This window comes from Mesoplodon densirostris, chromosome 18 (genome assembly GCF_025265405.1).
Source record: "Mesoplodon densirostris isolate mMesDen1 chromosome 18, mMesDen1 primary haplotype, whole genome shotgun sequence".
NCBI classification, from domain to species: Eukaryota; Metazoa; Chordata; class Mammalia; order Artiodactyla; family Ziphiidae; genus Mesoplodon; species Mesoplodon densirostris.
This window is the reverse complement of record NC_082678.1, coordinates 18,807,342-18,833,526: the sequence shown is the minus strand read 5'-3', so window position 1 is coordinate 18,833,526 and position 26,185 is coordinate 18,807,342. Positions and strand designations below refer to the sequence as shown.

General features: G+C 63.5%; 2 protein-coding genes across 2 annotated transcripts in view; one reads left to right on the top strand and one right to left on the bottom strand.

Moving 5' to 3' along the window:
* MYO15B (myosin XVB) overlaps positions 1-13,813 on the top strand; it is a 30,623-nt gene extending 16,810 nt beyond the window's left edge. Inside the window, 39 exon segments of the mRNA XM_060082711.1 lie at positions 972-1,067; positions 1,171-1,406; positions 1,491-1,669; positions 1,884-1,956; positions 2,404-2,565; positions 2,804-2,904; positions 3,000-3,070; positions 3,190-3,274; positions 3,470-3,568; positions 3,717-3,856; positions 3,956-4,168; positions 4,375-4,453; positions 4,624-4,728; positions 4,805-5,060; positions 5,155-5,242; positions 5,354-5,567; positions 6,032-6,144; positions 6,368-6,427; positions 6,981-7,056; positions 7,190-7,308; positions 7,502-7,620; positions 7,691-7,832; positions 8,058-8,169; positions 8,279-8,433; positions 8,845-8,990; positions 9,159-9,222; positions 9,305-9,377; positions 9,778-9,854; positions 11,115-11,188; positions 11,288-11,403; positions 11,496-11,590; positions 11,693-11,770; positions 11,904-12,000; positions 12,180-12,325; positions 12,490-12,605; positions 12,864-12,997; positions 13,178-13,311; positions 13,446-13,586; positions 13,754-13,813. Of these exon segments, the coding sequence (XP_059938694.1) occupies positions 972-1,067; positions 1,171-1,406; positions 1,491-1,669; positions 1,884-1,956; positions 2,404-2,565; positions 2,804-2,904; positions 3,000-3,070; positions 3,190-3,274; positions 3,470-3,568; positions 3,717-3,856; positions 3,956-4,168; positions 4,375-4,453; positions 4,624-4,728; positions 4,805-5,060; positions 5,155-5,242; positions 5,354-5,567; positions 6,032-6,144; positions 6,368-6,427; positions 6,981-7,056; positions 7,190-7,308; positions 7,502-7,620; positions 7,691-7,832; positions 8,058-8,169; positions 8,279-8,433; positions 8,845-8,990; positions 9,159-9,222; positions 9,305-9,377; positions 9,778-9,854; positions 11,115-11,188; positions 11,288-11,403; positions 11,496-11,590; positions 11,693-11,770; positions 11,904-12,000; positions 12,180-12,325; positions 12,490-12,605; positions 12,864-12,997; positions 13,178-13,311; positions 13,446-13,586; positions 13,754-13,813 (4,644 nt within the window).
* Positions 13,814-14,186: 373 nt separating this feature from the next.
* RECQL5 (RecQ like helicase 5) overlaps positions 14,187-26,185 on the bottom strand; it is a 31,772-nt gene continuing 19,773 nt past the window's right edge. The window contains exons 9-20 of the mRNA XM_060080951.1: positions 18,542-18,760; positions 18,191-18,290; positions 18,020-18,056; positions 17,841-17,899; positions 17,682-17,755; positions 17,263-17,356; positions 16,871-17,005; positions 15,974-16,515; positions 15,725-15,815; positions 15,302-15,520; positions 15,002-15,071; positions 14,187-14,914 (exon numbers count right to left, since the gene is read on the bottom strand). Coding sequence (XP_059936934.1) covers positions 14,814-14,914; positions 15,002-15,071; positions 15,302-15,520; positions 15,725-15,815; positions 15,974-16,515; positions 16,871-17,005; positions 17,263-17,356; positions 17,682-17,755; positions 17,841-17,899; positions 18,020-18,056; positions 18,191-18,290; positions 18,542-18,760 — 1,741 coding nt within the window. The 3' untranslated portion in view covers positions 14,187-14,813. The remainder of the gene's footprint in view (positions 14,915-15,001; positions 15,072-15,301; positions 15,521-15,724; positions 15,816-15,973; positions 16,516-16,870; positions 17,006-17,262; positions 17,357-17,681; positions 17,756-17,840; positions 17,900-18,019; positions 18,057-18,190; positions 18,291-18,541; positions 18,761-26,185) is intronic.

The window sequence follows — 26,185 nt, the reverse complement described above, 5'->3', positions numbered from 1 at the left end:
GGCAACAAAAGCAGGATTCAAAACTGCACGTAGAGTATGATCCCAATTTTGTTAACAAGGAGGGTGGGGAGATGATGTGTGTACCTACACGTAGAAAGTGAGACTAGAAAGGAGGCGAAAATGTTAACTGTGGTTATATCTGGCAGTGGAATGTTAATGGTGGTTTTTATTCTTCATCCTTTTCCGTGTTTTCTGAGTTTTCTGCGTTTTCTGCGTGCATGAGCTTTAGTTTTCTAATCAGAAAGAGTGATTGAGAGGTTTTTTAAAAAAATATTTACTTATTTATTTGGCTGTGCTGGGTCTTAGCTGCGGCACACGGGATCTTCGTTGCCTGTGCAGGATCTTTAGTTGCGGCATGCAGGACCTTTTTTAGTTGTGGTATGCAGGATCTAGTTCCCTGACCAGGGATCAAACCTGGGCCCCCTGCATTGGGAGCGTGGACTCTTAACCGCTGGACCACCAGGGAAGTCCCAAGATGTATTTTTCTTTTAATAAAATTATTTATTTATTTATTTATTTATGGCTGTGTTGGGTCTTTGTTGCTGCACGCGGCTTTCTCTATTTGCGGCGAGTGGGGGCTACTCTTCGTTGCGGTGCGCAGGCTTCTCATTGCGGTGGCTTCTCTTGTTGCGGGGCACGGGCTCCAGGCACGCGGGCTTCAGTAGTTGTGGCTCGCGGGCTCTAGAGAGCGCAGGCTCAGCAGTTGTGGCCCACGGGCTTAGCTGCTCCGCAGCATGTGGGATCTTCCCGGACCAGGGCTCGAACCCGTGTCTCCTACACTGGCAGGCGGATTCTTAACCGCTGCACCATCAGGGAAGCCCCCAGAGATGTATTTTTAAGATGGTTTTCCTCACCAGCCCCTCTTCCTCTCGCAGGGCGCATGCTCCCTTGGGGCTCCCCCGGGGCTGTGTCTGGCAGGTCAGCACACACCAGCCCCTGCTCAGGCGCCATGTTGCCCTCCTTCCTTGCAGGAGCCATCCCTGCCCAGACCTGGGCAGCTGCTGACCAAACCCCTGACCCGGCTGGACAATGAGAACCCTCAGCATGCCCTGGATATCAACAAGGTGGTGAGTGACACACTGGGGAGGGGCAGGGTGGGCCCGTGCAAGGGGTGCTGGCCGGGCACCGGGAGCCCCTCACGTCCTGCCTCCCCTTGCTCTGTGTCTGCAGATGCTGCGGTTCCTGGGGGACGGGTCCCTGGAGCCCTGGCAGGAGCAGACCATGGGCCAGTATCTGGTGCGGCAGGGGCAGCGCCGGCCGGGGCTGCGCAACGAGCTCTTCAGCCAGCTCGCAGCCCAGCTCTGGCACAACCCAGACGAGCAGCAGAGCCAGCGCGGCTGGGCCCTCCTGGCTGTTCTGCTCAGTGCCTTCCCCCCAGTGTCCACGCTGCAGAAGCCGCTGCTCAAGTAAGGGGCCAGGCAGGTGGGGGCCCCATGGGTGTGCTCAGCGGGCCACCCCGTACCCACGGCAGCCCTGTGCTGTGCCCGCAGATTTGTGTCCGACCAGGCCCCCGGGGGCATGGCAGCACTGTGCCAGCACAAGCTGCTGGGAGCCCTGGAGCAGACGCAGCAGGCCCCTGGGTCCGAGCGGGCCCACCCACCCACCCAGCTCGAGTGGACAGCCGGATGGAGGCGGGGCCGCATGGCGCTGGATGTCTTCACCTTCACCGGTGACGCCTGCCTCCTCTCGGGCCTCCCCAGGCCCACAGTGGGGCCTGCCCAGCACTCTCGCCCTCCCTCGACCCCCTTCCCGCCTCAGCCCTCCCGATGTGACCCTGACCTCCCTGCTCTCCTGCTTTCGGAACCGCCACGGGACAGTATTCCCTTCCTGTCCGGCTGGACCCTGCTGTCCCTCACTCTTGCCCCTACCCCTCGTCCCTGCAGAGGAGAGCTACTCGGCCGAGGTGGAGTCCTGGACCACAGGGGAGCAACTCGCTGGGCGGATTCTGCAGAGCAGGTGTGCAGGGCCTGGGATGGGCGAGTGCCGCCCACACTGGCCATTGTCCCGTCTGCCTCCTGGTTTTCCTCATGCTCCCAGCCCACTCTCCCGCCAAGCACCTCCTGCGGCTGCTCCTGCAGGCCCAAGGCCAAAGCCTGCTCCCCGGGTGGCGGGATGGGGGCGAGGGGTCGGGGTAGGTGGGCAGGGTCCAGACAGTAGATTCAAGACGGAGAGCAAGTAGAGAGTATACCTGCTAGATCTGGTCCAGATTCTCATCAAATTGAATGAATAAATGCATCAGGGCCAATGTAGAAGTAGAGGGCTGTGAGTCGCACTGGGTCCTCAGCCAGGTTCCTGTCCCCTTCCACCACCCCCTCCCCCCAGCCCACCCTCAGGTCCTTGTCCCTTCCGGATGGTCGTCCGCCTGGCCGACCACCATCTGCTACATGCCCTTGTCTCACCCAGAGGCCTGGATCCGCCCCCGCGTGGCTGGTCTGTGTCACTGCACTCTAAGGACTCCTGGCAGGACTTGGCTGGCTGCGACTTCGTGTTGGACCTGATCGGCTGGACCGAGGATCTGGGGGACCCGGCTGGTCCCCACAGCTACCCAATTGCCCCCCGTGGCTTGTAGGTGCCACCCACAGCACCCCTGACCTGCTCCTGTCCCTATCCTGTCGTAGGTGACCCCCTCAGCCACCCTGTCATCCGCGGGGGTTCACAGGTGCTGCCACAGGCCCAGCCCGCCCGCCCCCAAGCCTTCGCCCACCGCAGGGGCATGACCCCTACAGCAGCTTCTGCACCTTGCCTCAACCTGGGAACGTCCCGGCCAGGGCACCTCCTCATCTGGGCCCACTATCTCCTGCAGAGCCGAGGACATCCCCCCGGCCCCTGGCATCCAGGCCCCCTCACTGCCCCCAGGCCCCCCTCCAGGCCCAGCCCTACCTCTGCCCAGCAGGGGTCACACAGGTAACTGGGAGTGGGCACACTGAGGTTGGCAGAGTGCTGGGAACGGGGGTGCCAGAAGCCCCACGCCCCAGGCAGGTGACAGCAACCCTCCACAGGTGAGTCCCGGACCTCAGGGAGTCTGGATGGCTTCCTGGACCACCTCTTCTCCCCGTGCCTCAGCGTGAGTGTCCTGCACGCAGACCCCACCCCACTGCTGCCCCTATGCCCCCGGGGCCTCTGCTGCCCCTCCCATCCCTCCTAGGGCTCTAGCTCTGACCTTGGGACCTGTGACTTTTGTCCCTTCAGGATCTGCAGCAAGGCAGGGCTCTGAGTGACCGCATGAAGGGAGGGGGCGCCATGGGGCCCATGCAGCAAGGCAGCTATCCCGTGGGTGAGTGCGGGGCTGAGCACCCATCCAGAGCCTCCCTGCCCAGCAACACAGGCAAGCATGGCCTGGGATCCCCACGCAGCTGCAATCAGAGCTCCGGCCAGCACCCTGGTGGCCCGTACTCTTCTCTTTGCCTGGGGCTAAAGGGAGGCTGTGGGCCCAGGTAGGGACTGACCAGGGGGGGCCCTGTTCCCTCAGTGTACTCAGGGATGATGCAGATGCCCGGATACCAGCCAGCCATGATGCCTGCACCCGTGCCCATGATGCCAGCAATGGGGGCGGTCCCCGCCATGCCAGGTAAGGCTGGACTATAGCCACTGGGTCCCTTCTCAGGGAGGGACTGGAGGAGGGAGGGTGTTGCCTGGGGCCTAGAGGGCACAGTGGGCAGAGGGCTGGGAGCTCAGCCATGGCGCTCACCCACCCTGACTGCCTGCCACACCCCCAGCCATGGTGGTGCCGCCGCAGCCGCAGCTGCAGCCGCAGCCGCAGCCACAGCCACAGCCACAGCCCGTCCTTCCCAGTGTGGACGCGAGGCAGCTGGCAGTCCAGCAGCAGAACTTCATCAACCAGCAGGCGCTGATCCTGGTGAGGATGGGCAGGGCCCGTGGATTGCCTAGTGGGTACAGATCTGTGTGGCGAGGCTAGGCCAGCTCTTAACCTGGCACACCACCCTTCCCCCATCAGGCCCAGCAGATGACCACCCAGGCCATGACCTTGTCCCTGGAGCAACAGGCAAAGCAGCGCCAGAGCCAGCCCCTGGAGCATCATGCCCAGGCCCAGGCCCCTGGAGCTGCCTCCGTGACTCCACCCCCAGCCATCACCCCCAAGCCCAAGAAGACACCCACCCCCCAGAAGGAGCCAGAGCATGAGCTGGAATTGGTAGGTGCCTGCCTGAGGGTGAAGAGCTGAGGCCAGGCAGGTGGCAGGGCCGGGGTGGGGCAGCAGGCTCCAAGGCCACAGAAGAGGGAGACCTGGGGTGGGGGGCGCGGGGAGATGCAGGAAAGATGCTGCCAGGCCCCAGCCCCACGGATCCAAGTGGGTTTGCTCTGTGAGTGGCAACTTGTCTGGCAGGGCTGCTCCTTCTCTTTCCCTTCCTGCCACAGGGGACCTCACAGGAGGCTGAAGACAGGCCCCGGCGGCCCAAGAGCTTCCAGCAGAAACGGGACTATTTCCAGAAGTTGGGTGAGGGCCCTTGGGGTGGCAATCCCACACAGAAACTCAGCCACCGCCCCAGCCTGGCCGGGGGACGGCGGGATGCACTCTATTCCTCTAGGTCAGTGTGGCCTGTCCAGGAGCCCAGACGGGTGGGCTAGGTGGAGAGTAATAGTGAGGGCCATCTGGGACATTTACAGGGCAGCAGCAGATCAAGGTGAAGACGATGAGGCCTCCGGCCAAGGTGAAGATCCCCCAGGGGGAGGAGCAGGAGGAGGAGCCGGAAGAAGAGAGACCGAGAGCAGGTGGTGGGGAGAGGGGGTGGGGGCAGGCTTTGCGGTTCTGCACAGGGTCTCACATCTTTCCTCCCTTTCTGGTCAGTGCCGTCACCTCCTCCTCCCCCGGTAGTGAAGAAGCCACTGACACGAGATGGGGCCAAAGCTGCACAGGAGGCTGAGGCTGAGCCAGCCACAGAGGTGGGGCCTAGCGGTGGTCGCCAGCCGGCCGAGGGCAGAGCCGTGGTGCGTAGCTCGGACCCTGAGCCCCGGAAGGCAGAGCCCAGCAGGGAGATCCGCAACATCATCCGCATATACCAGAGCCGCCCAGGCCCCATGCCCGTGCCCGTGGAGCCGCCCAGGTGCACCCCGGCGGTGGTGGGGAGGGGGAGGATGGCAGGGGCTGCCCGCTTCCCAGAGTCACCGTGTGGACTCCTGACCTCTTCCTTCTCTCAGGAAGCCCCAGATCTTCCTGAAGAAAAACAACCCTAAGGATGAGGCTCTGGCTAAGCTGGGGATCAGCGGTGCCTCCCCGCTGCCCTCGGTGAGGCCCCGTCCTGTCCAGAGCGTCTGCTCCGCTCCAGAGCCCTCCTGAGGCTCCCCGGGGTAAACCCGGCCACTAGTCACAGCCTGGGTGTATCCTCTGCCTCCCCAGACGCTGTCCCCCAGCCCAAGGAAGGGCCCCCCACCAGCTGTGGCCCCTCGACCCAAGGGCCAGCCATGGCCCTCCAACTCCATCAAGGAGAAGCAGGGGCCCCTTCAAGAGCTGTTTGGCCAGAACCCACCCACTGCCCAGAGACCCCCGCCTCCGCCAGCACCCCCACTGCCTCCACCCTGCGACCCAGCGACCCCTCCAGCTGAGCCGCACGGTGAGAAACCCCACATCCCCGGGTGGTGGGCTTTGTGGGGGGTGGGGGCAGGATTCCCAAGGGCCTCTCAGCGCTCACGGCCGAGGTCAGCCGCTTGCGCTTCCGGACTTTGGAGCCGTGGGTGAGGAGCCCCAGCTTCCGCGTTCCTGTGGGGGGCAGGGCCCAGGCACCCCTGGGGCCCGTCTGGCATGGAGGGACGTCACGGGGCGTGGGCCTCGTCAGGAGTTTAGTGACCCCGCTGACGTGGTCAGGGAGGGCCCACACATGTCAGGGACAGCAGGGAACATGGGAGGCTGGAGATGGAGGCCGGAGATGGGACGGAGTGGGGGGAGGGAGGCAGCGGAGGTGGACTGAGCTGGGCCACGTGGGGCCCTAGTGGGCCGAGGGTCTTCTCTCCCCGTGCCCGCATCATTCCTGCTTGGGCAGCTCCTCGCCTGATGCCCTTCGGCCCCTCCATCCGCCAGGCCTTGTGGAGCCCATGGGGGACCTGGGGATCTCCACCCAGCTGCTTGTGCCCTCCGGCAGCGTGTGCTTCTCCTACGCCAGCGCCCCCTGGAGGTTGTTCCTGCGCAAGGAGGTGGGCGCGAGGGCGGGCCGCAGCCTGGCCTCTCTGGGTGGGGGACAGGACACTGGCTGTAGGACTACCAGCCTGGGGCCCCAGCATCTCCTCTCCACACACAGACACTGGGGGCTGCTTCCCCAGCCCCACCTCCTCTGGCCCGGGAGGCAGAGGTGGGGCGGGAGGAGGGCTGGGGGGGCACCGTCCGGGCCCACTCTTACTCGCCCCTGCCCTCGTCCAGGTGTTCTACCCCCGGGAGAACTTCAGCCACCCCTACTGCCTCAGGCTCCTCTGTGAGCAGGTGAGAGCCCAGCCTACCCGGCGCCTGTACAGACCGCCCCCACCCCAGGCAGGAGAGCAGCCCCAGTTGCAGGACGCTGGTGTGTTTCAAGCCCTGCCTTCGTTTATTTAATCCTCCCAACATCCCTCAGTATAAGGGCCATTTTTGATTTATGACGAGGATTAAAAATAAAGCGTATACAGCACCCAACACAGGCCTGGCACACAGAAGGTGCTCGCTGGTGCTTGTCCCTCTGCCACCTCTAGATGCTCCCAGATGCTTGTGTCTGTTCTCCCCAGTTCTACAGTAGCTGCCCCCCCCTCCCCCAAGTCCTGTTCCTTCAGGGAAGCTTATCTCAGCTGATGGAGGAGCAGCAGCCCGACTAGTGCCGGCAGCTTGGGGGAGGCAGATGGGAGCTCTGGGTGGACGTGGCCCGGGGCTTGGAAGGCCAGGCATCCCTCCCTGCTCCACCCACGTGCCTATGGGGCTGTCCAGCTTTTCCTCCACGCGTGGCTGCTTCTGGGGTGGGTTGTGGCCTCAGGACCTGGTGGTGACCGCCTGGCTTTGCCCCCAGATCCTGAGGGACACCTTTGCGGAGTCCTGCATCCGGATCTCCCAGGACGAGAGGCACAGGATGAAAGATCTGCTGCGTAGGGTCCAGGAACCCTGGAGTCAGGGAGCCAGAGTGCTGGGGGTTGGGCCTGCCCAGAGGGAGGGAGTAGACTCTGGGGTCCCTGCTGTGAGGGAGCCTGAGGACGGCCTGGGGCCATTTCTGCCCAACAGGAGACCTGGAGGTGGGCCTGGACTCCCTGAACACAGCTGAGGACAGTGTCAAGAAGCGCATCGTGGTGGCCGCCAGGGACAACTGGGCCAATTACTTCTCCCGCCTCTTCCCCGTCTCGGTCAGTGAGGCTGGGGATGGCAGTGCCCAAGGCTGGAGGCCAGCTTGGCCTTCCGCAGCAGGATGAGAGCTGGGGGTGGGCTGGGCCCCAGTGGAACTGACGAAGAACAGCACTGGCCTGAGCAGCCCCAGGGTGTCTTGGACGGTGGCGGGGAGCCCGGAGCCTGTCCATGAGCCAGCCACCTTCCGGGCAGGGCGAGGGCGGCAGTGATGTGCAGCTGCTGGCTGTGTCCCACCGGGGGCTGAGACTGCTCAAGGTGACCCAAGGCCCCAGCTTCCACCCCGAGCAGCTGAAGACTCTCCGCTCGTACAGGTGAGCCTGGGCTGGGGTGTGGCGTGGGCCGGCGAGATGGCCCCCAGCTCACGCCCCACCCTCTGCACAGCTTTGCTGAGGTGCTGGGAGTAGAATGCCTGGCTGGCTCCACCCTGGAGCTGTCACTGAAGAATGAACAGCTGGTGCTGCACACGGTCCGGGCGGGAACCATCAAGGCCATGGTCGAGCTGCTCCTGAGCGAGCTCAAGAAGGCAAGTGCGGGCCAGCAGGACGCTGGGCGGGGGGCCTCCAGCACCGCTGCGTCGTACCCCGTCTGGTTTGCCTGGACTCGGGGCCGTCAGCCAAGCTCCTTCAAGCTGCCTGGGGTGGGGCTGGAACTTGGGGGCGCTTGGTGGAGAGTGACGCCAACGGGGGAGCAGGTGGGACAGGCAGGACGGAGTCATAAGTAGGCTGGCAGCTCACCCACCCACCTGCAGGACTCCGGCTACGTCATTGCCCTGCGAAGCTACCTCACTGACGACCACAGCCTCCTCAGCTTCCAACGGGGGGACCTCATCAAGCTGTTGCCGGTGGCCACTCTGGAGCCAGGTATCCCCGGGGCAAGCAGGGCGGCTGGCACCCGGCGGGCAGACGAGGTGGAGCCTCCAGGGGCAGAGGAGCCGGGGGGTGAGACACCACCCTTGGGTGTTTCCCCCAGGCTGGCAGTTTGGCTCCACCGGGGGCCGTTCCGGACTCTTTCCTGCTGACGTAGTGCAGCCGGCTGCTGCTCCGGACTTTTCCTTCTCGAAGGAGCAGCGGAATGGCCGGCACAAGACTCAGCTGCAGCACGGAGAGTGGGATAAGGCCTCGGAGGTGAGGAAGACGGGAGACGCCAAGGCGAGGCCTACCTAGGAGTCGAGGAAAGAAAGGGCTCGACTGCCCCAGAGCGGCGGAGGGCCACCCCACGCCTGGTGGGCAGCGCTTGGTCTGATGCCGCCTCTCTGCCCGCTCCCAATTTCTTGTCCTGTCTCCCCAGCAGGGCTGTGAGTTCCCTACGGGCAGGGGCTGGGCTGTCTGCCTCTTGTGTGGCCCTCGTGGTAGCTAACTCAGCGCCACCTGGAAGATGCTCAATAAACAGCTCTTGACTTTCCTGGCTTCTGGTGGTGTGCTCACTGTAGCTGCTCTGCCTGCTTCTCTTGGGTTGGGCTGGGGTGGGGGCTTGGGCAGGGCTGCTGGACAGGCCAGGGGACACTCGGGTGGCACTACGTCTCCTGTGCCCTTAAGTTCCCCACCCACCCCTGGAGCCAGGCACACAGTGACAACTTGGCCACCAGCCTGTCCCCGTCTGTGGCCTGCATCACCCTGCCCACGGACTCCGACTACACCATGCAGGAATTTGCCCTGCGCTACTTCCGGAAGCCCCAGACCCTGTGAGTGCCCTGGGCCCGCCCCATGCCTGCCCATCCTCAGTGTCCCTGAAGTGCGACACTCCCTGCTCAGAGCCACTGGGCCAGGGCTCTTAGCACCCTCCCTACCCAGCCTGGGATGGGGGTGGGAGGGCTAAGCAAGCAGGGCTGTCCTCCCCTCCGCCCCCTCAGGCTGGGCCAGACAGGTGAAGATGCCGAGAGGAAGGCCATGGCCAGCCTGGTGCAGTACAGCAAGGTAAGGGGGACGGTGGGGAGGAGCCGGGACAGCAGACCTGCCCCCATGGCCCCAGACCCACAGCCAGCCTCTTTGGCCGCAGGCTCCCATCCAGGCATCACTCATCAGTGTCAGTGACGAGGACGTGAACAGGTGGGCTGTGGAAAGCTTCCAGGGTAAGTAGCCACAGTGTCCTGGGTCGCCATGTCTGCAGTGCCTGGGACCCAGGCACCTGGTCGCCTTCTGTCCTTGAGTTCGCCGACTCGGGGAAGCTCACTGGTGGCTCCTATACCACATGGCCCTCACCCACTTCTACTCATGCCCAAGGGGCTGTGGGTTGTGTGGAGTCTGGGCTGGAAGGCAGCGGTGGGTCTGGCTTGCTATGCGCTTGGTGTAGCCCTGGGTGGCCACAGAATCTCTCTGAACCCTGTCTCCTCATCGGTGCAGCTGAGACTGCTGCTCTGCCTGGCTCACACGCATTCTGAGAGCAAGGCATGAGATGGCCCTGCATAGCGACAGCATGAGCCAGGGCCAGGCCCCCAGCCCAGCTCACCGTGCTTTTCATCCTGCCCGCAGCTCTGATGCAGTTTATGGGGGACCAGTCCAAGCCCCGGGGCAAGAACGACCTGCATCTCCTCTATGGGCTGCTGAAGGTAGGAGAGTGAGCTGGAAGCTGTGGGGAGTCAGTGAGCCCTGAGGGCCCCTTCCTGTCCTCCTGCCTGGGCCTCCACGGGACCCCCTGTCCCCTGGTCACTATACATTCAAAGCATCCAAAATTAGTTATCAAGCACCTACGTGCTGGGGGCAGGGCAGTGAACCAAGCAGGCCAAGTCCCTGCAGAGCTTACAGCCTGGTTAGAGGAGACACTCAGTAAACCCTGATGCAACGTGTCCAGGGCACAGTGCCATGGAGTGATAAAGCAGGGGAGGGGCTGCTACAGTGCAGAAGGCTTGGTGACAAGGTGACCCTGGAGCAGAGACCTGAAGGAGGCCAGGGAGTGAGGCACGTATGCATGGGGGCAGGGCCTGGGGGCACGCATGCAGGCAGAGGCGGGGGTGAGCCTCGGCCCCAGCAGGGCCAGTGTGGCTGGAGCCCAGTGAACAAGGGGGAGAGTGGAAGGCGTGGACCAGGAGGAACAGTGGGTCCGCGTCACGGTAGGCCTTGTGGTCCGCTGTCAGGACTTGGATTTTTCGAGGTCTGGGAGAACACTGGAGGGTTTTGAAGAGACGTGGCTTACATTTGGTGGGGTCGCTCTGGCGGTTGTTTGCGATTCTGGGAGTTTAAGGGCAAGGAGAGGGTTCCTGCCACGATCCCAGGTGAGACATGGTTGGCCCAGGCCCAGAGGCAGCAGCAGGGTTTGCTATGAAGTGCACGTGGCGGGTGAGAGCGAGGGGCCGAGGGGGACACGGAGGCCTAGGCCAGAGCCATGCTGGTCGCCACAAGGAAGCCTGAGTGAGGACGGGGCCGGCCTGGTGGAGGAATCTGTTTGGGACGCGTGAAGTCTGAAGTCCCAGTCTTGCAGGTGGAGGGTCTGGGCTTCGTGGGAGAAGTCTGGGCTGGAGGCAGGCACCGGGAGTCATCAGCAGACAGAGGCCCAAGGGCACCGCAGCCCTTCGAGGTCAAGGAGATGAGGGGGTCAGCAGAGATGACTAAGACAGAGGGACCAGAGAAAGAGGACAGGGCCGAGCACGGCCTGGAAGCAGGTAAAGATGGTGACTTAGTTGAGTGGCCAGTTGTGCAGATGTTATTAAGCCGAGTGAGACCAAGACCGAGAGGTGACTTGGCCCCCAGCCCACGGCCACTGGCAGGACTTCGCTGACTTCAGATCCCACGCCATCCCTCACTCCACTGCACTGCACCGCACTGCAGCTCTGCCCCCGACCCACTACCCGCTGCCCTTCCTGTCCCCACAGCTGTGCCAGGAGGAGAACCTCAGGGATGAGATTTACTGCCAGGTCATCAAGCAGATCACAGGACACCCCCGGCCGTGAGTGTGGGGGACGGGCGGGGGTCGGTGGCGGGCCTCTCGGGGGCAGCCCAAAGTGCTGCTGCCCGGCCGGCCCAAAGCCCAGGCTCTGCCCTGCAGGAGACTCTGCGCTCGAGGGTGGACTTTCCTCAGCCTCCTCACAGGCTACTTTCCCCCGTCAACCTTGCTGATGCCCTACGTGACCAAGTTTCTGCAGCATTCGGCCCTGAGCCAAGGTGCCGGTGGGAGGGGCTTCCAGGCTGGGGTTTCGGCTGCTTGGGGAGGGGTTTGGAGATGCTCATGACCCCAGCCTGGCTCCTCTCTGCAGAGTTGGCCCAGAGCTGCCAGGAGCACCTCCAGCGCACAGTCAAGTACGGGGGGCGCCGGCAGCTGCCCTCCCCAGGCGAAATGCAGGCTTTCCTGGTATGGGCGGTGCAGGCGGCTGGGTGTTCTGGGACTCCCTCTGGGTGGGGGGAGCTGGGGCCTCTGCCCACTGGGGTACTGACCCCGTACCTGCTTTGGCAGAAAGGACAAGCAGCCCACCTGCTCCTAATTCACCTGCCTGGGGGTGTGGAGTACAAGACCAAAACCCACACTTTCACGGTGAGCACAGGGACACAGAGAAGGGGCTGGGGAGACCCAGGGAAGCCGTGGGCATCAGTTCTGGGGACACCCCTCCCCCCGCAGCCTCCTTCCCTCCCCAGCACCCCCGTCACAGCCCTGTCCGCATGTCCAGGTGGCAGCAGAAGTGCTGGAGGAGATGTGTGGGCAGATGGGCATCACGGACCCCCATGAAGTGCAGGAATTTGCCCTCTTCCTCATCAAAGGGGAAGGTAGGCCACCTGACCTGGGGAGGAGGCGTGGCCCAGCTGGATTCAGGGATGTGGCCTTGCCTGCCAAGTCCACTCTTCTGGCCACGGGGGAGGCAGCTCCCACGCTGGAGCTGGCAGGGCTGTGGGCGGGGCTGGCCCCGGGCGGCAGGGCAGGCTGTGGACCCGGGCTCCCCGCGCAGGCCAGCCGGTGCGGCCCCTGTGGCCCCGGGAGTACCTCAACAGCGAGGTGGTGGGTCCGGACGTGAGCCTGCACAGCTGGCGGCTCGGCTGGGAGACCCCGCTGCACTTTGATAATCCCACCTACGTCAGCACCCACTACGGCCAGGTCAGCCCCACTGGGCCCCGCGCTGCCGTGCCGCTGGTGCTTGGAGCCTCGGCTGCAGCTTGAGGGAGAGTCCCTCCCTGGGTGGGGGCGGGGGGCTTGAGGCCCAGGAGCCACCCACCAGGTGGGGCTTTGGGCACAGCTGCCCCCTCGCTGCTCCCCCTCAGGTGCTGTGGGACTACCTGCAGGGGAAGCTGTTGGTCAGCGCCCAGGAAGATGCCCGACTCGCCAGGCTGGCTGCCTTGCAGCACCTCAGCAGGAACCACGAGGAGGCCCCCTCAGAGTGAGTGTGGACGCAGCCCTCACGCCTCCTGTCACCCCACCACCCCGACCCCCTCCTCCAAGGTCAAGGCCACTTGTACCCTTTGTGGCCCTAACCAAATGGGGGCTGGGCACACCTGCCCACCCCCCACGCTCCTCAAGGGCAGAGCCCACGCCTCATTCATGCGTCTGGATCCCCGGTCTCACCCACGGTAGCCACTGGTTCATCTACTTAGCATCTGCTGTATGCCCAGCTCTGACTGACCAGGCTGTGTCCTAGGCAAGACCTGCTGGTTTACTTGCCGAAGCAGCTGCAGTGTCGGATGAACGTGGCCGCTGTGAGGAGACTGGTGGGCCAGGAGCTGAGGCAGCTGCAAGGGTGCAGCTCTCAGGAAGCGCAGATCAGCTTCATAGGTGGGTCTGGGGCTAGGGGGCAGCTGGGGCAGAGGCGGGAGCCCCAGCAAGGGAGGGTGAGGGTGGAGGGGCTGAGGAAGCTCTCCACCTGCCCTGCCCTCTCCTCTGTCCTGGGGGCAACGTCCGGCAGGTCCCGGGGCCCCAGCGGTCAGAACTCCTGCTCGGCCCCTCCATCCGCAGAGGCCGTGAGTGACCTGCCCCTCTTTGGCCACACCGTCTACACGGTGCTGAGAGCGAGCGAGCCGGCCCTGCCCGGCCCTGGCCTCCTGGGGCTGAACTGCCAGCACCTCATCCTCATGGACCCCAGCTCTCAGGTGGGCCAGGCTCCTGACCCAAGTGCTGGCCTGGGCACTCTCGGGCCACTCGTCGCCCACCACCCACACTGACCCCTCCCCCAGAGGGACCAAGCTCTGTTATGTCTCCCCCCATCCCCCCTCCCCGCCCCCAGGAGCTGTGCTGCTCCATCGCCCTGAGGGACCTGCAGCGGCTCCGCGTGCTGAGCCCACTGGGGGCTGAGGGCTCCCCTGGCCTGGAACTCAACTATGGCTCGGCTGACAACCCCCAGACCATCTGGTTTGAGCTGCTGCAGGTGGGTGGCCTCTGCGCCCTGAGAAGGTGGCAAGTGCCCCACCCAGGCCTGGTGTGCCTGGGAGCCTGGGCCCAGGCCTCTGCCCACTGCTCCGGTGTGGTGGGGCTGGGGGCAGAGGCAGGGGGCTGGCTGGGGAGCCCTGGCCTCACATGCCTGTGCCCGCACAGGCCCAGGAGCTGAAGCACACCATCACCTTCCTGCTGGACCGCAACTCTCCTTCCACTTAGTGGCCGGGCTTCACCCAAGAGGGGTGGGGGAGGGGCAGAGACGAGGACAGGAAGCCTCTCTGGCCCAAGTCTCACCCGGACGGTCTCCTTTGGATGCTGTCAGGCCAGTCTGGCCTGGACTTCACTGCTTGGCTGTTCTGGAACCTGCTGCAGCACAGCCCAGCTGGCCCACGGGGAGGGGCTGCTAGAGCGACTTCAACTGGGAAAGAGTCACGAGACTCCCTCTGGGGTGGGCGCTGCAGGAACTTGGCTTGGGCATCCAACGTTGCCCAGTCTGGGGAGATGCCCACCTGGGCCCTGGCCCGACCTGAGCATGAGCCCAGCCCTGGGAGCAGCAGCTGCTGAGGAAATAAAACTCTCGAGAGAACAGGGCTGCGTGCGTGTGCATGAGAACCAACAGGACTTTATTCCTCTGGTAACTGTCGCAGCCCCACCTGGCCTTCCCGACCAGGGGCTGAGAGGGAGCAGGGCTTGGCTGCTGCCCGTCTTCCCATGAGCTCTGCACCTGGGCTGGGCTGGAGGCTGGCATCGCGAGGGAAGACGGTGGTGGGGGCGGACCCGGGGCCAGCCCGGGCTCTTTCTGAGTAGGCCCCAAAGCCTCGGACCGGTGGGCCTCACCCCCGGCTTAAAACGCGCTAAGTACACAGGGTGGAGGGGCCTTTCTCCTGTTCCTCTGGCAGCAGCCACACCTCCTGTCACTTTCTGATCTGAGGCTCTGGCCCAGAAAACCCAGCCACGAGGGCCGGGGAGGCAGGGAGGCTAGGAGAAAGAGGACCTCAGGTTTCGCAAGCAAAGAGAAAGGTGGGCTGACCTCTGACCTTGATTTGGGAGGTGTCCAGGCCCATTTCCAAAGCAAGGCGTGGCTGGAAGGGGGAAGAGCCTGAGAGCAGGCGATGCCCCAGCAGCAGGAGGCCGCCTACCTTCCCCGTTCCTGAGCGAGGCCAGGGCTGGGCCGCGGTGGAGTCCGGGGAGGACACCGGCCCCGTCGGGCAGCTGTCGGTCATCTCCGCGGGCCACACAGGCCGTGCCAGTCAGCTTCACTCTCGCACCGGGCTCGGCCGTGGAACAACTGCTTGATGACGTTCTGGGCCTCTTCCTTCACTGGATTCGGGATGGGGGAGAGTGAGAGCCAGTCTCCCCACTACAGGGCCCCCACAGCACCTCCCGGCCGGTGATGCAGGCACTCACCACTCCTTCCCGGAGACGGATTCTGGGTCAGCGAGTGTGAGAGGTGGCGGGCGAAGGCTTTAAACAGCTCCTGGGGACAGAGAGTGGAGAGGAGCAGAGAGCACAGAACCTCACCCTGCTCTCTGAGCGACCCACAGCTGCGATCCAAGAGCGAGGCAGACCCAGGCAGTGGGCAGCAGGCTTCCGGGCTGGCCTGCTTCCGCCCTGCTTTCTCCGGGGGCTCACACTCCCTACCCACCCATGCACTGCACCCAAGTGCCCCAGGCTCAGGGGAGAACAGAGCCCATGCACCTACCCTACCTTGGATGCAAACTTGCCCTCCTTGTAGAAAGGGGTCAGACACTTGACCACGACGTTCGCAGCCTCCTTCAGCGAGATGCCAGGAGCCAAGAGCTGGCAGGAGCCTCGGGGGTTCAAGCTGCCCTGATCGCTGGCTGAGACGCTGCCCTTGGTCTCAGCTAAGATGGAGACGTTGGCTGAGGGGCATGGCCTCTTCTGAGCCTGGCTCTCTGGGTTCTCCTGGGCAGGGCCACAGTGGAGGGTCACTCTTGGGCTCCCTGTTACCGGCCCCTACCCTCCTGGAAGACTGGGCCTCAGCACCTCCTGGCTCCCTCTAGCCCAGCCCATCTGCCCTGGGATGTGGAAAGAAGAGATGATTTTCCCAAACCCCTACCCAGAGCAGACACCAGCCTGGTAGACAGGTATCTTCCCCCCTCTCAGTACCTGCTGGGGTCTGGGCCGCTTGCCCCTCTGTGCCTCCTTTGTGGGGGTGGGCTGGCCTTCTGGGGGCCTCTGGTCTCTGAGTGGGCAGGCACTGGCCGGAAGGGAGAGCAGGCGTCAGAGCTCCAGATGCCAGCCGCACCCTCAGCCCAGGTGGCCCAGTGAAGCCCATCGTGGGAACAGGCCCCGGGCTTCAGAGGCCCAGTTAGCAGAGGGAATTCTAGAGGATTCCAGGACTGCCGGTGACCTCACCTTGGCCCCTCCTCGGAGCACTCCTTGGTCTGGGGGTGGGCAGCCAAACGTCCCATGGTTCCATCCTCCTCCCCTGTGCACTTCTCTGGGGCCGTCAGGGGTCCCCGTGCCCCGTCACGGCAAGGGCTGGCACCCTCTGCCCCTGGGGCTGAAGTGAGCGGAGGAGAGCTCTCAGTCCTTTGGTAGAAGAAGCGGGCGATGTTCTGGGAGTCCTTGAGGGCCGCTGCGGCCAGGAGCTGCTGCTTCTTGCCAACCCGGGCCTTGGCGGTAGGACTGCCCGGAGAGGGGCCTTTTGCCTTCTTCTCGGGGGAGGGCGCCCCACAATGAGCACCGCTCCCGGGGGCCTCTGCTCTGGGCCCAGGGAGAGGCTCAGCGCAGTCCTCATCCTGGCGGCCACGGGGCCAGCCGGGCGGCTCCTGCTCGCCTCCCTGCACTGGCCGGGGGTCTTGCTCCTTGAGCCGCGTCTTCTCCATCAGCTGAGGGGCCGTCTGGAACGTGCAGGAGCCTTTCGGGAAACCAGCTCCCACCCGCTTGTGTTTGAGCTGTGAGGGGGAGAGAGGCTTCTGACCCCAGGTGCCTCCAGGGCACTCTCTCTTTTTTTTTTTTCAGGGCACTCTCTAGAGGGCCCAGGGATGGCCGCGTGGGTGGGGCTCCCGGGAGTGGGGGCGGGAAAAGCGGGGCGGGACAAGGCTTGGGGGTCGGGCTGGCGAGACGAGCGCTGTGGGGGGCTGCAGGGGCGTAGCTGGCAGAGTACGGAAGCGCAAAGGCCTGCCCTGGGGCGCCCTAGGGCCAGGGCTGTGATGCCAGGAGAGCAAGGACTATGCCCTCGCTGAGGGCAAGGGGCCGTGCCGCCTCTCCTGGACCCAGGTTTGGTGGGGACACCAGGACGCCACTCACCGAGTACACCTGGGAGGCCGGCCGGATGTCATACTCGCTGGGCTCTGGGGGCTCGGCCTGGGCGCTGCAGCTCCTGGCACTACCTCCCACATCGTAGGGCTGCCCATCCTTGGAGGCTTTGTGGATCTCAGCCACCTGGGGCAGGGACAGGTGGGAACGCTGTTGTTGGCACCCCTAGCTCCTGACAGCCCCCAGCCCAGGCTTCCCACGAGTGGGTTCTGCAGCACCTGGGCACTGGACAAGTTCTAGTTCGCACGGGGTTGGCTAGAAATACTTCCAGCCGGGAAAGGAGGGAGGTCGGGCTCCCCCGGGAATAAGCGCCCCCTGTGTGGCAGGCTGTCTCTCCCACCCAGAGCCCGGAGCATGCCCCGCCCACCCCGCCCGGTGCCCACCTTCTTCAGCACGCTGGCCTTGTACAGGTTGGCCACCTTGGCATTTCGGAATGTCTCGTGTTCCAGCTCCACTGCCTTGGCCTGGAGATCAGATCTGAGGGTAGGAATGAGGTTAGGGTATCAGGTAGCCCTGAGGCCCCTCCCTGTTAGATCCTCCCTGGGGACCCTGGAGATGGCTTCAGGAACGGCCTTGGGCACAGGGATTCTGACCTGGGCCGTCTGGTCCCCTGTGGTTTACTGTCCCTCAGCAGCTCCTGGCAGCCCCTCGCTTGTGGCCAAGCCTGCCCCCTGGTGAGGCTGTGGAGACTCACACCCCCTGGGAGTAAGACGGGTCCCATTGTGGGGAGGGGGGCTGGGGCTCCTGCGTCTCCAAGGGAACAGGAGCCTGGGGACCGCTCCTCGGCCCTGGCGTCACTCACCCATCCGTGGAACCTGCGGCCTGGCGGTTGCTGCTCAGAGCCTCCTCCAGGAGGCCCAGGCAGTGCTCACGGGCCTGCACAGGGGAGGGAAGTTGGTCAAACAGTCTCAGGTTGGGGGGGATCCCGGGGGGCAGGTGTGACGAGCTGCCCACCTCTTACCTTCACAGTGAGTCTGGGGATCTTCCTACTAGAAGCCTCTTTCAGGGGACAGTCTGCATCTGGGGGAGCAGAGGCGAGTCCTTCCACTCTCCTTTCTGCTATCTGGCATCCCCAACCCCCCAGTGAGGCATCCTCCATCCACACCCTGAGACCAGCCCAGGGGGCATCTCTGTACTGACCTGGCGGTACGAATTCTTCTATTTTGGGGTCTTTGCCCTGGAAGATGACATGAGGGCCCGTGAGGCATCCTGCCCCGCAGCAAGACAGCTCCCAGTCCAGCACCAGGGAAGGGGCTGAGAGGGTGTGAGCAGGGGGCCACCTGGACCCCACTGAGCCCCCATCCCCTTCACCTTGCGCAGGCGCATCTGCTTCTGGTAGAAGAGATTCCATTCCCGCTTGTGGGCCTCGTCTCTGCCCTCATCCCCGCTGCCTTCAGAGCCTTCATCGTACCTAGGAGACAGGCTGGGCATGAGCAGTCCTGGGTCTGGGCTTTGCCCTCCTATCACGTGTCTGCTGGGACAGTGATGTCTCTGATGCCCTGGCAGCTCATGGGCAACACCGAAGTCCTGGCCCCAGTGTGGCCCTCAGGGCCGGGGGGTGGACTACGGCACTGTGTCGCCTCTGGTCTGGCCTTAGCATCAGGGAGAGAATGCCAGACTATTTCCAGTGGGTTGGGGGCCCCTGGCCTCATAGCTCCTCACCTGCTAAAGCCCCCATAACCCCTGCGGCCTCCCTCATACAGCTCAGGGTCAAAGCTGTTCCTCTGGGAGGGCCCAATGCAGGTCTTGCTCCAGCTGCTTCTTTGCTCCAAAGCGTCCAGCTGCTTCCGCACAGCTGCAGGGTTCTGGCAGTGGTCACAGCCTTTGGTGCAGGCGGGGGGCGCATCCCCGAAGTACTTGGCAATGGCAGCGTGGCGGCACCTGGAGCGGGCAGCATAGCACAGGCAAGGGGTGACGGACCCACGCCAGCCAGCGTTCGTTCACCCGATCCTGAAACTCTGGTGGAGCACGGCTACATGTCTGGCACTGTGGTAGGCATCTCATGCGAGCCTCACAAGGCATTGCTGGGGTGCCCATTTTACAGATGAGGACAGTGAGCTGAAAGAGCTTTCTCAAAGTCATGGAACACACGTACCCAGAGGAGCCAGGGCACGAACCCCATTCTGTACTGCTTCTCTATGGAGTACTCCTCTGGGCCCCAGCTCCCTCTCCATCCTTCGGCAGTGGGGCACCCTGGAAGGAGCACGGACTCTGGGTGCAGACGCTGACTCTGCTGCTGAAGCTGTGTCCTTGGGGAAAGCATCTGACCTCCCGAAGCCTATGCACTCCTGCCTACAAGCCGGTGCAAGAGGAGCACTGGCCCCTTGGGCTGCATAAGGGCCAGGATGACGCTCTGAAGTGAGCTGCACAGCGCCCAGCACACGGCTCTTATTATCACTCTTCACTCTTTTCTGACGGGGAGGGAGGGAGAGAACAGCAGGAAGTGGCCCTACCCCACCTCAGCACTCTGCTCCACTTCTGTCTCCTGGTGACCTCTTCCTTGTTGTCCCCAACAAGCCTGTGCGTGCCCAGCCCAGTGTACACAGCCCGGGACCGGGGGGACTGCCTGAGAGCAGGAACTGGGCAGCTCAGGGCCGGCACCATAGAGCTGGCACTGGTGAGGGCAACGAGGAGATGCAGCCATGGCTGGAGTCTTCCTCGTCGTACCTTCCAGGCTGGAAGAATGAACCCCCCCAGGCTGGGGGCACAGTCGGTCACCGGGGCAGATGCAGAGGCCCGGGGGGGCCACAGTTCTATCAGGGCTGTTACAAACAACCATTTCTGCAGCAGCAATGTGGCACGGGGTGGGGGAGCCCGAGCGGAGATGCCGGGGCAGAGGTAGGGCTGTCTAGTCACCACATCCCTAAGACAAGAAGAGCGGGCGTCATTGCTCTAAGCAGAACACCTCTCAATGTGAGCACTGCCTGGGGCTGCAAGAAACACTCTGAGGAGCCAGGACCCCGAGGGCCAGGCTCAAGGAATGACAACAGGTTTCGACACAGCCCCCAGGAAGCGCGGGCTGGCTGCCCTGTTTAGCTGAGGAGAGAATGGCTGGAGCTGGCAAGGAGGGCATGGCGGCCACCAGAGGGCGCTATTCCTGCCACGCCCAAAACCGATGTGTAACTCATTCCATGGCTCAAGCCCGTGCGACCGACCGCACAGTGGCTGCCTGTCCGGCCCCTGGGAGGCTCTGGCATCCAAGTGGTGTGGCCACAAGGCTGGCTTCCTTCCCCCCACCCTCCCCCAAGCCCCGACTCACTGGCGTTTTGTGCTCACACTCAAAGGGCTCCATTGACAGCTCGCAGATGCGGGCTGGGGTCGGCTCCTGTCCTGCTCCGGGCACAGCCTGGTCTGCTGGGGTGGCACGACCAGCCAAATGTCAAAGCAGCCAGCCCCTGGGCTCTGGAGCCCGTCCCTGACAGTCGGGCCAGGAGTGTGGAGACAGCCCCAGCTGACACTCTTTGGCAAGAACAAGATCAGCAGTGTCCTCTCTCCTCCTCCCGGAGCCGCCCCCGAGCAACAGGCTAAGGCCAGGCCACTCCCAAGTCACTCGGGACTCCCAAGTTCTTCCCCAAGATGCCTCCCCAGAGGGCTGACTGCTTGGGTGGTCCAGCAGCTCCCCCACTGTTTACTTTCCTTCCCAGGAGAAAACAGAGAGGAACCTGTCAGGGAGTGGCCTGAGGGACAGGTTGGGGGTTGAGGGACATGGGCCCAAAGGTGCTCCTGAGGGCGGGGCGGGAGGCAAAGAACTGGGAGGGGCACAGGCCCCCTCCCTCGCTCCCTCCCTCCCGACTCCACCGCTCAGGTGGAACCTCCCAGGGGTCATCTTTGCCAGGGAACGTGAGAGCCGACCTCCTCTTTCATCAGCTCACAGCCCAGGCCCAGCCCACACCCGCCAGGAGGGAGGAGAGAAGCGGAGGAGGAACAGAGGAGGGCCGTGCAGACCTTCGGGGCAGGGAGCAGGCACAGGAATCTGCAGCCGCAGGACCAGTTCCCAGCAGGGATTCCCTCGCCTGCGGGGGCGGCGGTGGCACTGGCTCCCTACTTCAGCGGCCGCCCCGTGTAATGTGACACTTGAATCTCCAGGACGACCAACAACAAAAAAAGCTAAGGCCGAGACCGCAGCTGGCTGTCAGCAGCCTGGAGCTCCGCTGCGCTGAGCAGAGGCACCCAGGGAGCAACCGCGGGTCAGGAAAGAGGCGTCCGCAAAGGAAGGAAGAGGTGTGAGCCCGGCTGGAGGGGAGGCCGGGGGAGAGGCACGCGGAGGCTGCTGGGCTCCCCAGCACCTGCGGTTGCCCCCCAACCCCAGCACCTGAGCTCCCAGGTGAGTGGCTCCCGCTCACAGAGGCGGGGACGAAGGGAAGGGAGCCGCCAGGGTCCCCTGTCTCAAGGGTGGAGGGCCACAATCTACCACAAGCACGGAGAGGAGGGTCCTGGGGGACACGCTTGGTCGTAGTCTCTGGAGAGCCTCCCTTTCGACCTCAGGCTCTCCCTTCTCTTGCTGGGACCCAGCACGGGCACAGGCCGAGGCTGCAGCCCTCTGCTGGCTGGCTGAGCAGGCAGAGGGGCCTGGAGTGCCTGCTAACTCGGCAAGTTAGTTTAAGCTTTTCCTATTCAGGGGGCTTAAATGAGGAATTTGGCTGGCCTGGCCCAGGGGAGAACCATCGCCTGCCCACTGAGCCTCCCTTTTTCCGGGGATCAAGTCCCTGCTTTCTCCCAGGCAAGGAGGCTCAGGGCAGGGTCTGCTAAGCCACCTCGCACCTCCCAGGACCTGCAAACCTGTGGCAGCTCTGCCCATTGGGTCCTGGACAAAAGCAGTAGCTGCCACCTCTTATGGGGGTCTTGGTGTTCTCAGCTCGGAGCTAGGCCCAGGTGCTCCTCCCTGGGCCCATAGAGATCCCCAGGAACCCCCAAATCTCCCTGAATGCCACGCCAGAAGCATGAGGGCCCTAAACCCAGAGTGGGGTGGGAAGGCGACAATGGTGGAAGTGAGGCTTGGGAAGGGACTGCCCCGCCCCATACTTGGCCCTCTGCCGCCATCAGAATGCTGATAGTTCTCGGGCAGCACTGAGATCAGCTCTCTTGGGCAGGGCCCCGAGAGAGAGTCGAGAGTTGAGAGTCGAGGCTGGCTGCCTACCCGTCCTGCTTCCCTGTCCTCACACCAGCGTTACAGTCCCCTTCCCCGGCCCCCCAGATGTTTTCCCCAAAGCGAACAAGCTAGTATCTACTTAGAAAAACAACCACCCAGGTTAAAGTGGAAAGCAGGGATCAGTCGACGTGTTCTTGGCTCGGCAGAAGCTGTGGGATTTGGCCTGGGTTGGTGGCTGGGGAGATTAAAAGCCCAGCAGCGATGAGCAGTAATGGCACAGAGGGGACAGACGCCGGGTGAGGGAGGGACGCAGTGATGAGCCCATGGCTACCCCTGCCAGCTCTTATGTGTAAGACGGCCCAGGCAGGCAGGCAGGAATCAGAGTCCCTAGATCCAGAGGACACAGGTGGATGGGGGCCCCCAAACACAATCCCTGTGCAGGGAGAGAAGGGTGATGCCCAGCTTCTGGGGCTGCAGGAGTAATCAGCAGCAGCAGGAAGCGCCTCCTCCTGTCCGGGAAAAGCTATGGGGCTGGGGAAGCGGGGCTGCTGAGGGTTCAAGTGTCACTGGACCCCACTGGAAGGCAGGGCCAAGGCAGAAAGCGCAGCACACAGTGGGCATCTCTGCCTTGCTGATTAGGCCACCGGATCCCGCAAGACTCCCCCAACCTTCAGTTATGCCTCATTCTAGTTCTTTCTCTCGAACAAGACATTGCCCAGGGGGCAGGGGTGGCTGAAACCCACCTTGACAAAATAACACGGCATGGCAAGAAGCCCTTGGGCCCTAAGCCATCAACACACCCTTATCAGACAGCACACATCTGCTGCCTGGGCTCTCCCCACGCAGCTGCACCTGGAGTTGGAGTGTCAGTTCTGCAAAGAGGAAACAGGGACGCTTCAGTACCAAGTGGCAGTTGTCCGGCCTGCAAGCAGCCTGCCTGCTCTGTTGCAAGGTTCTCTGTGCCAGGAGATGCCACACAAAGGCATGTTTTCTAGTCCCTCCAGCTCTGCCAGCCTTCCCTTCAGCCTGGCTCACCTTCCCCCTCCACCGGCTGCCACTCCAGCCGGGGAGCACCCTCCGAAGGTGCCGAGAAGGGCCATGAAGGCAGCCGGGCCAGGGGAAGCCACCACTTGCTCTGGCTGCTTCTAACCGAGGCGCTACCGAGCATGGGGTTGAGCGAGATCCTCATTCACAGGCAGAAAGTACAGTTTGGGAAGGAGTGTGGTGGAGCTGAGATAGAAAGACTGGAAAAATATAGAGAATTACCAGTAGCCCCACTGGGCTTCCCTGCCCTCCGCTCTCCAAACCTGGGAAGGTTAAGAGGACAAGAGGCAGCCAGCCCCAGGACGCCCACCCTCCCTGGGCCACAGCTGGGAACACTCAGGGCTCCCTAAAACGCAACAGCTGGGGCACAGGCCTCATGGTCACCTGACGACGGCTGGTTATATCGGGCACCAGGCGTCAGGCACCCCTTGGCCTCGCTTTAAATAGCGTGCTGGAAAGCCCGCCTGGGACCTGCTGGAATGTGCCTCCGCCCTCTTAGGAGAACAGGCCCCTCCAGCCCCCCACGGTCCCCACTAAGGCTCCTCTGCTCAAGGCCAAGCTGGAAATGATAAAACAGCAACTGAAAAGCAAAGGGGGCTTCAGCCTTTGGGGCAGAACAGCCGTGTCCAGCAGCCCCACTCCTGCAGACGGGATGCAGTGAGCAGCCCTGGGGCCAATCCAAGTCCCCAGAGGCCCTGGGTGTCCACTTCCGTGGCCCGCTGGAGTGGACCGACACTCTTTCCAGAGTGGGGCCCGGGTCCCCTGGGTGTGAGTCTGCAGTTTTCTGACTTCCTAACCCCTGGAGGACGGCTGACTTTAAAGGCGAAGCTTCTGATCAACAGGCCCCGCCTTTCCGGCACAGCAGTTCAGCCCGGCCCCACCTTCCCCCTCCCTGCTCTGGAGATCACGCCCCGACTGACCAGGGTCCACGCAACCTCTCACTCACAAGCGGAGGCGCCCCCTCTGCAATCCCTCCTGGGTCTTTGGGCGTGGGGGGGAACAGGTGAAAAAGCCCCCCGCTGACCCGCTCGCCTCCGCCTCCTCTGTGAAGGAGTGTCTCTGATGGCTACATTAGGCAGTGCAGGCCCTAGGCCAATCAGGCTGAAAAAGCCAGGCCAAGTAGCCGAAGAGGGGAGGGGAAAGCAGCCCTGCTCCTGAGCCCCGGGCAAGCTCCCCCCTCGGCTTCGGTTGTCCCACCGGTCCCTCTTCCAGGAATGGGACCAGTGGGCAGGCTCCCGTCTTCCTGGAAAGCCGGGGAGCGAGATGCCCGGAGGCCCCAGAACAAGGGAGGGGACCACCTTCCTGTGCACACCTGCTCCACTGGTCAGTGGGAGGAGGTCTGTTCGGTGTGACCTGAGGACAGGGGTCTTATGCTCGGGAAGGAGTTCATTAGCCTGAGACAGAAAGACTCGCAAGATCTACCTTTGGTGACAAGTCACAGGAGGTTCTCAAAAGAGCAAGTGTGGCCTGCTGAGTGATGAAAGCTGTGTTCCAGACTCCCGAGTGTGGTGGGGTGGGGCTGATCATGCAGAGCCCTGGTCCCTGTGCTGAGCCCATCGCACGGGCCAGGCCCTCTGTGGGCTGCTCCTGGGCTGACTTATCTTGCCCGTCAAAGAGCAGGCTGCCTGAGACAGGCGCCCACGGAGGGATGGCGGGGGCAGCGCTGCCAGGCCCCCACTCCTGCAGTGTGACCGCGAAGTCCCTTCCTCTCTCCGGTCTCAGTGTTCCCATGTGCAAAAGAAAGGAGGCAGGAGTGCATGACCCATGGCATTCTAGAATTCTTTGCCTCCTAGTACATTGGAAAACTGGGATCCTGATCTCCTTTGTAGCAACGTGCGGACCCTGGGGTGGGGCGTGGGAGAAGCTGGGAGGCTCTAATTCCAGGAGCCTCCCCCTTTGACAGGAGACCATCTAATCCTCCACGGAGCCATCACCTGCCTGCTGCTACCCCCCATCATCACTTAAAACATAGTCCCCCCATCTCCAGCCGGCCCCCCACCACTCTCCTTCACCTCACACACCACAAACATCCCGGGCATGAAGGACACAGACGAAACTCCCCAAAGGTGTTGGAGGAAGGTCACTGACAGCGAGTGTGTGGGGGTGTGACCACCCCCAAAGGCCGCCTGGCCTCTGCTGCGCTGGCTGGACCCCGCCCAGAGGGGACTCACATGGGCTGGGCACCTCATCTTCATGGAAAACGAGGAAAGGAACAGACTCAGAGAGACGGAGCCACTCCATGTCACAAAAGCAGGAAGAAGGCTGGCAGTACTCAAACCCAGGATGATTCGAATGCTAGTCTATGCGGGAGGCCACCTGACCCAACGAGGGCAGTTATCCTGTGGGGAAGGAGATGCAGGAGGAACCCGCGCCGGCCGTCCAGGCCCTGGAGGACCGTGAGGCGGAAGGGGGCGGAATTGGCCTGAGTGACCACAGGTGGGACTGACAAGGTCACCAGGAGGTCCCATCTTCTAACGATCAGAGCTGCCCAAGAAGGAATGGGCCGGGCTGGGCCGCAGGGGCGCTCCCCACTCGAGCAAAGGCCGCATGCCAGAGGGAGGGCAGGGAGCCAAGTGCGGCGCAGAGGACTCGAGCGGATGACCTTCAAGGCGGCTCTAAGGACGCTACGCTGTGGTGGCGGCGCCAGGAGTGACCGGCCTCACAGACCGCAGCCACCTGGGGGAGAACGTGCCTGGCTGAGGGACGAGGCGGTGGTAATGAGAGCTTACGGTCTGGCTCAGGCCCCTGGCCGCCTGCAGCCCTGCCCTGGCTAAGAGCTGCCTCGGGGAACAGGCTGATTCTGGGTTGGCACAGGCTGTCCCTGATCCCTCTCTGAAGAGGCGCTGGCTCCCTCGTGTCCACTGGCGAGGCGGAAGAGGAAAGAAGGTCTGTGGCGTAATGTGTCCCGACTCACTGACTCGGCCTGGACCTTCACCTCCGGCCCCTTGGGCACAACAGACAGGAGGCGGTCTCGGGCCTGGGGCCTGGAGGCTCAGTTGCCCCTCACCTGGGGCCGGGGGCAGGGGGTGTTGGGGGGAGGGGGGAGCGGAGGGGACTCTCTTGGTCAGCCAAGAGAGGCAGGTCCAAGCCAGCAAGAGAGGGAGGCTAAACGCCCCTTGGGACGCCTGGTCCCATCCTGAGAGAGGACCCCTTGGGGAACACTCGAAGGATAT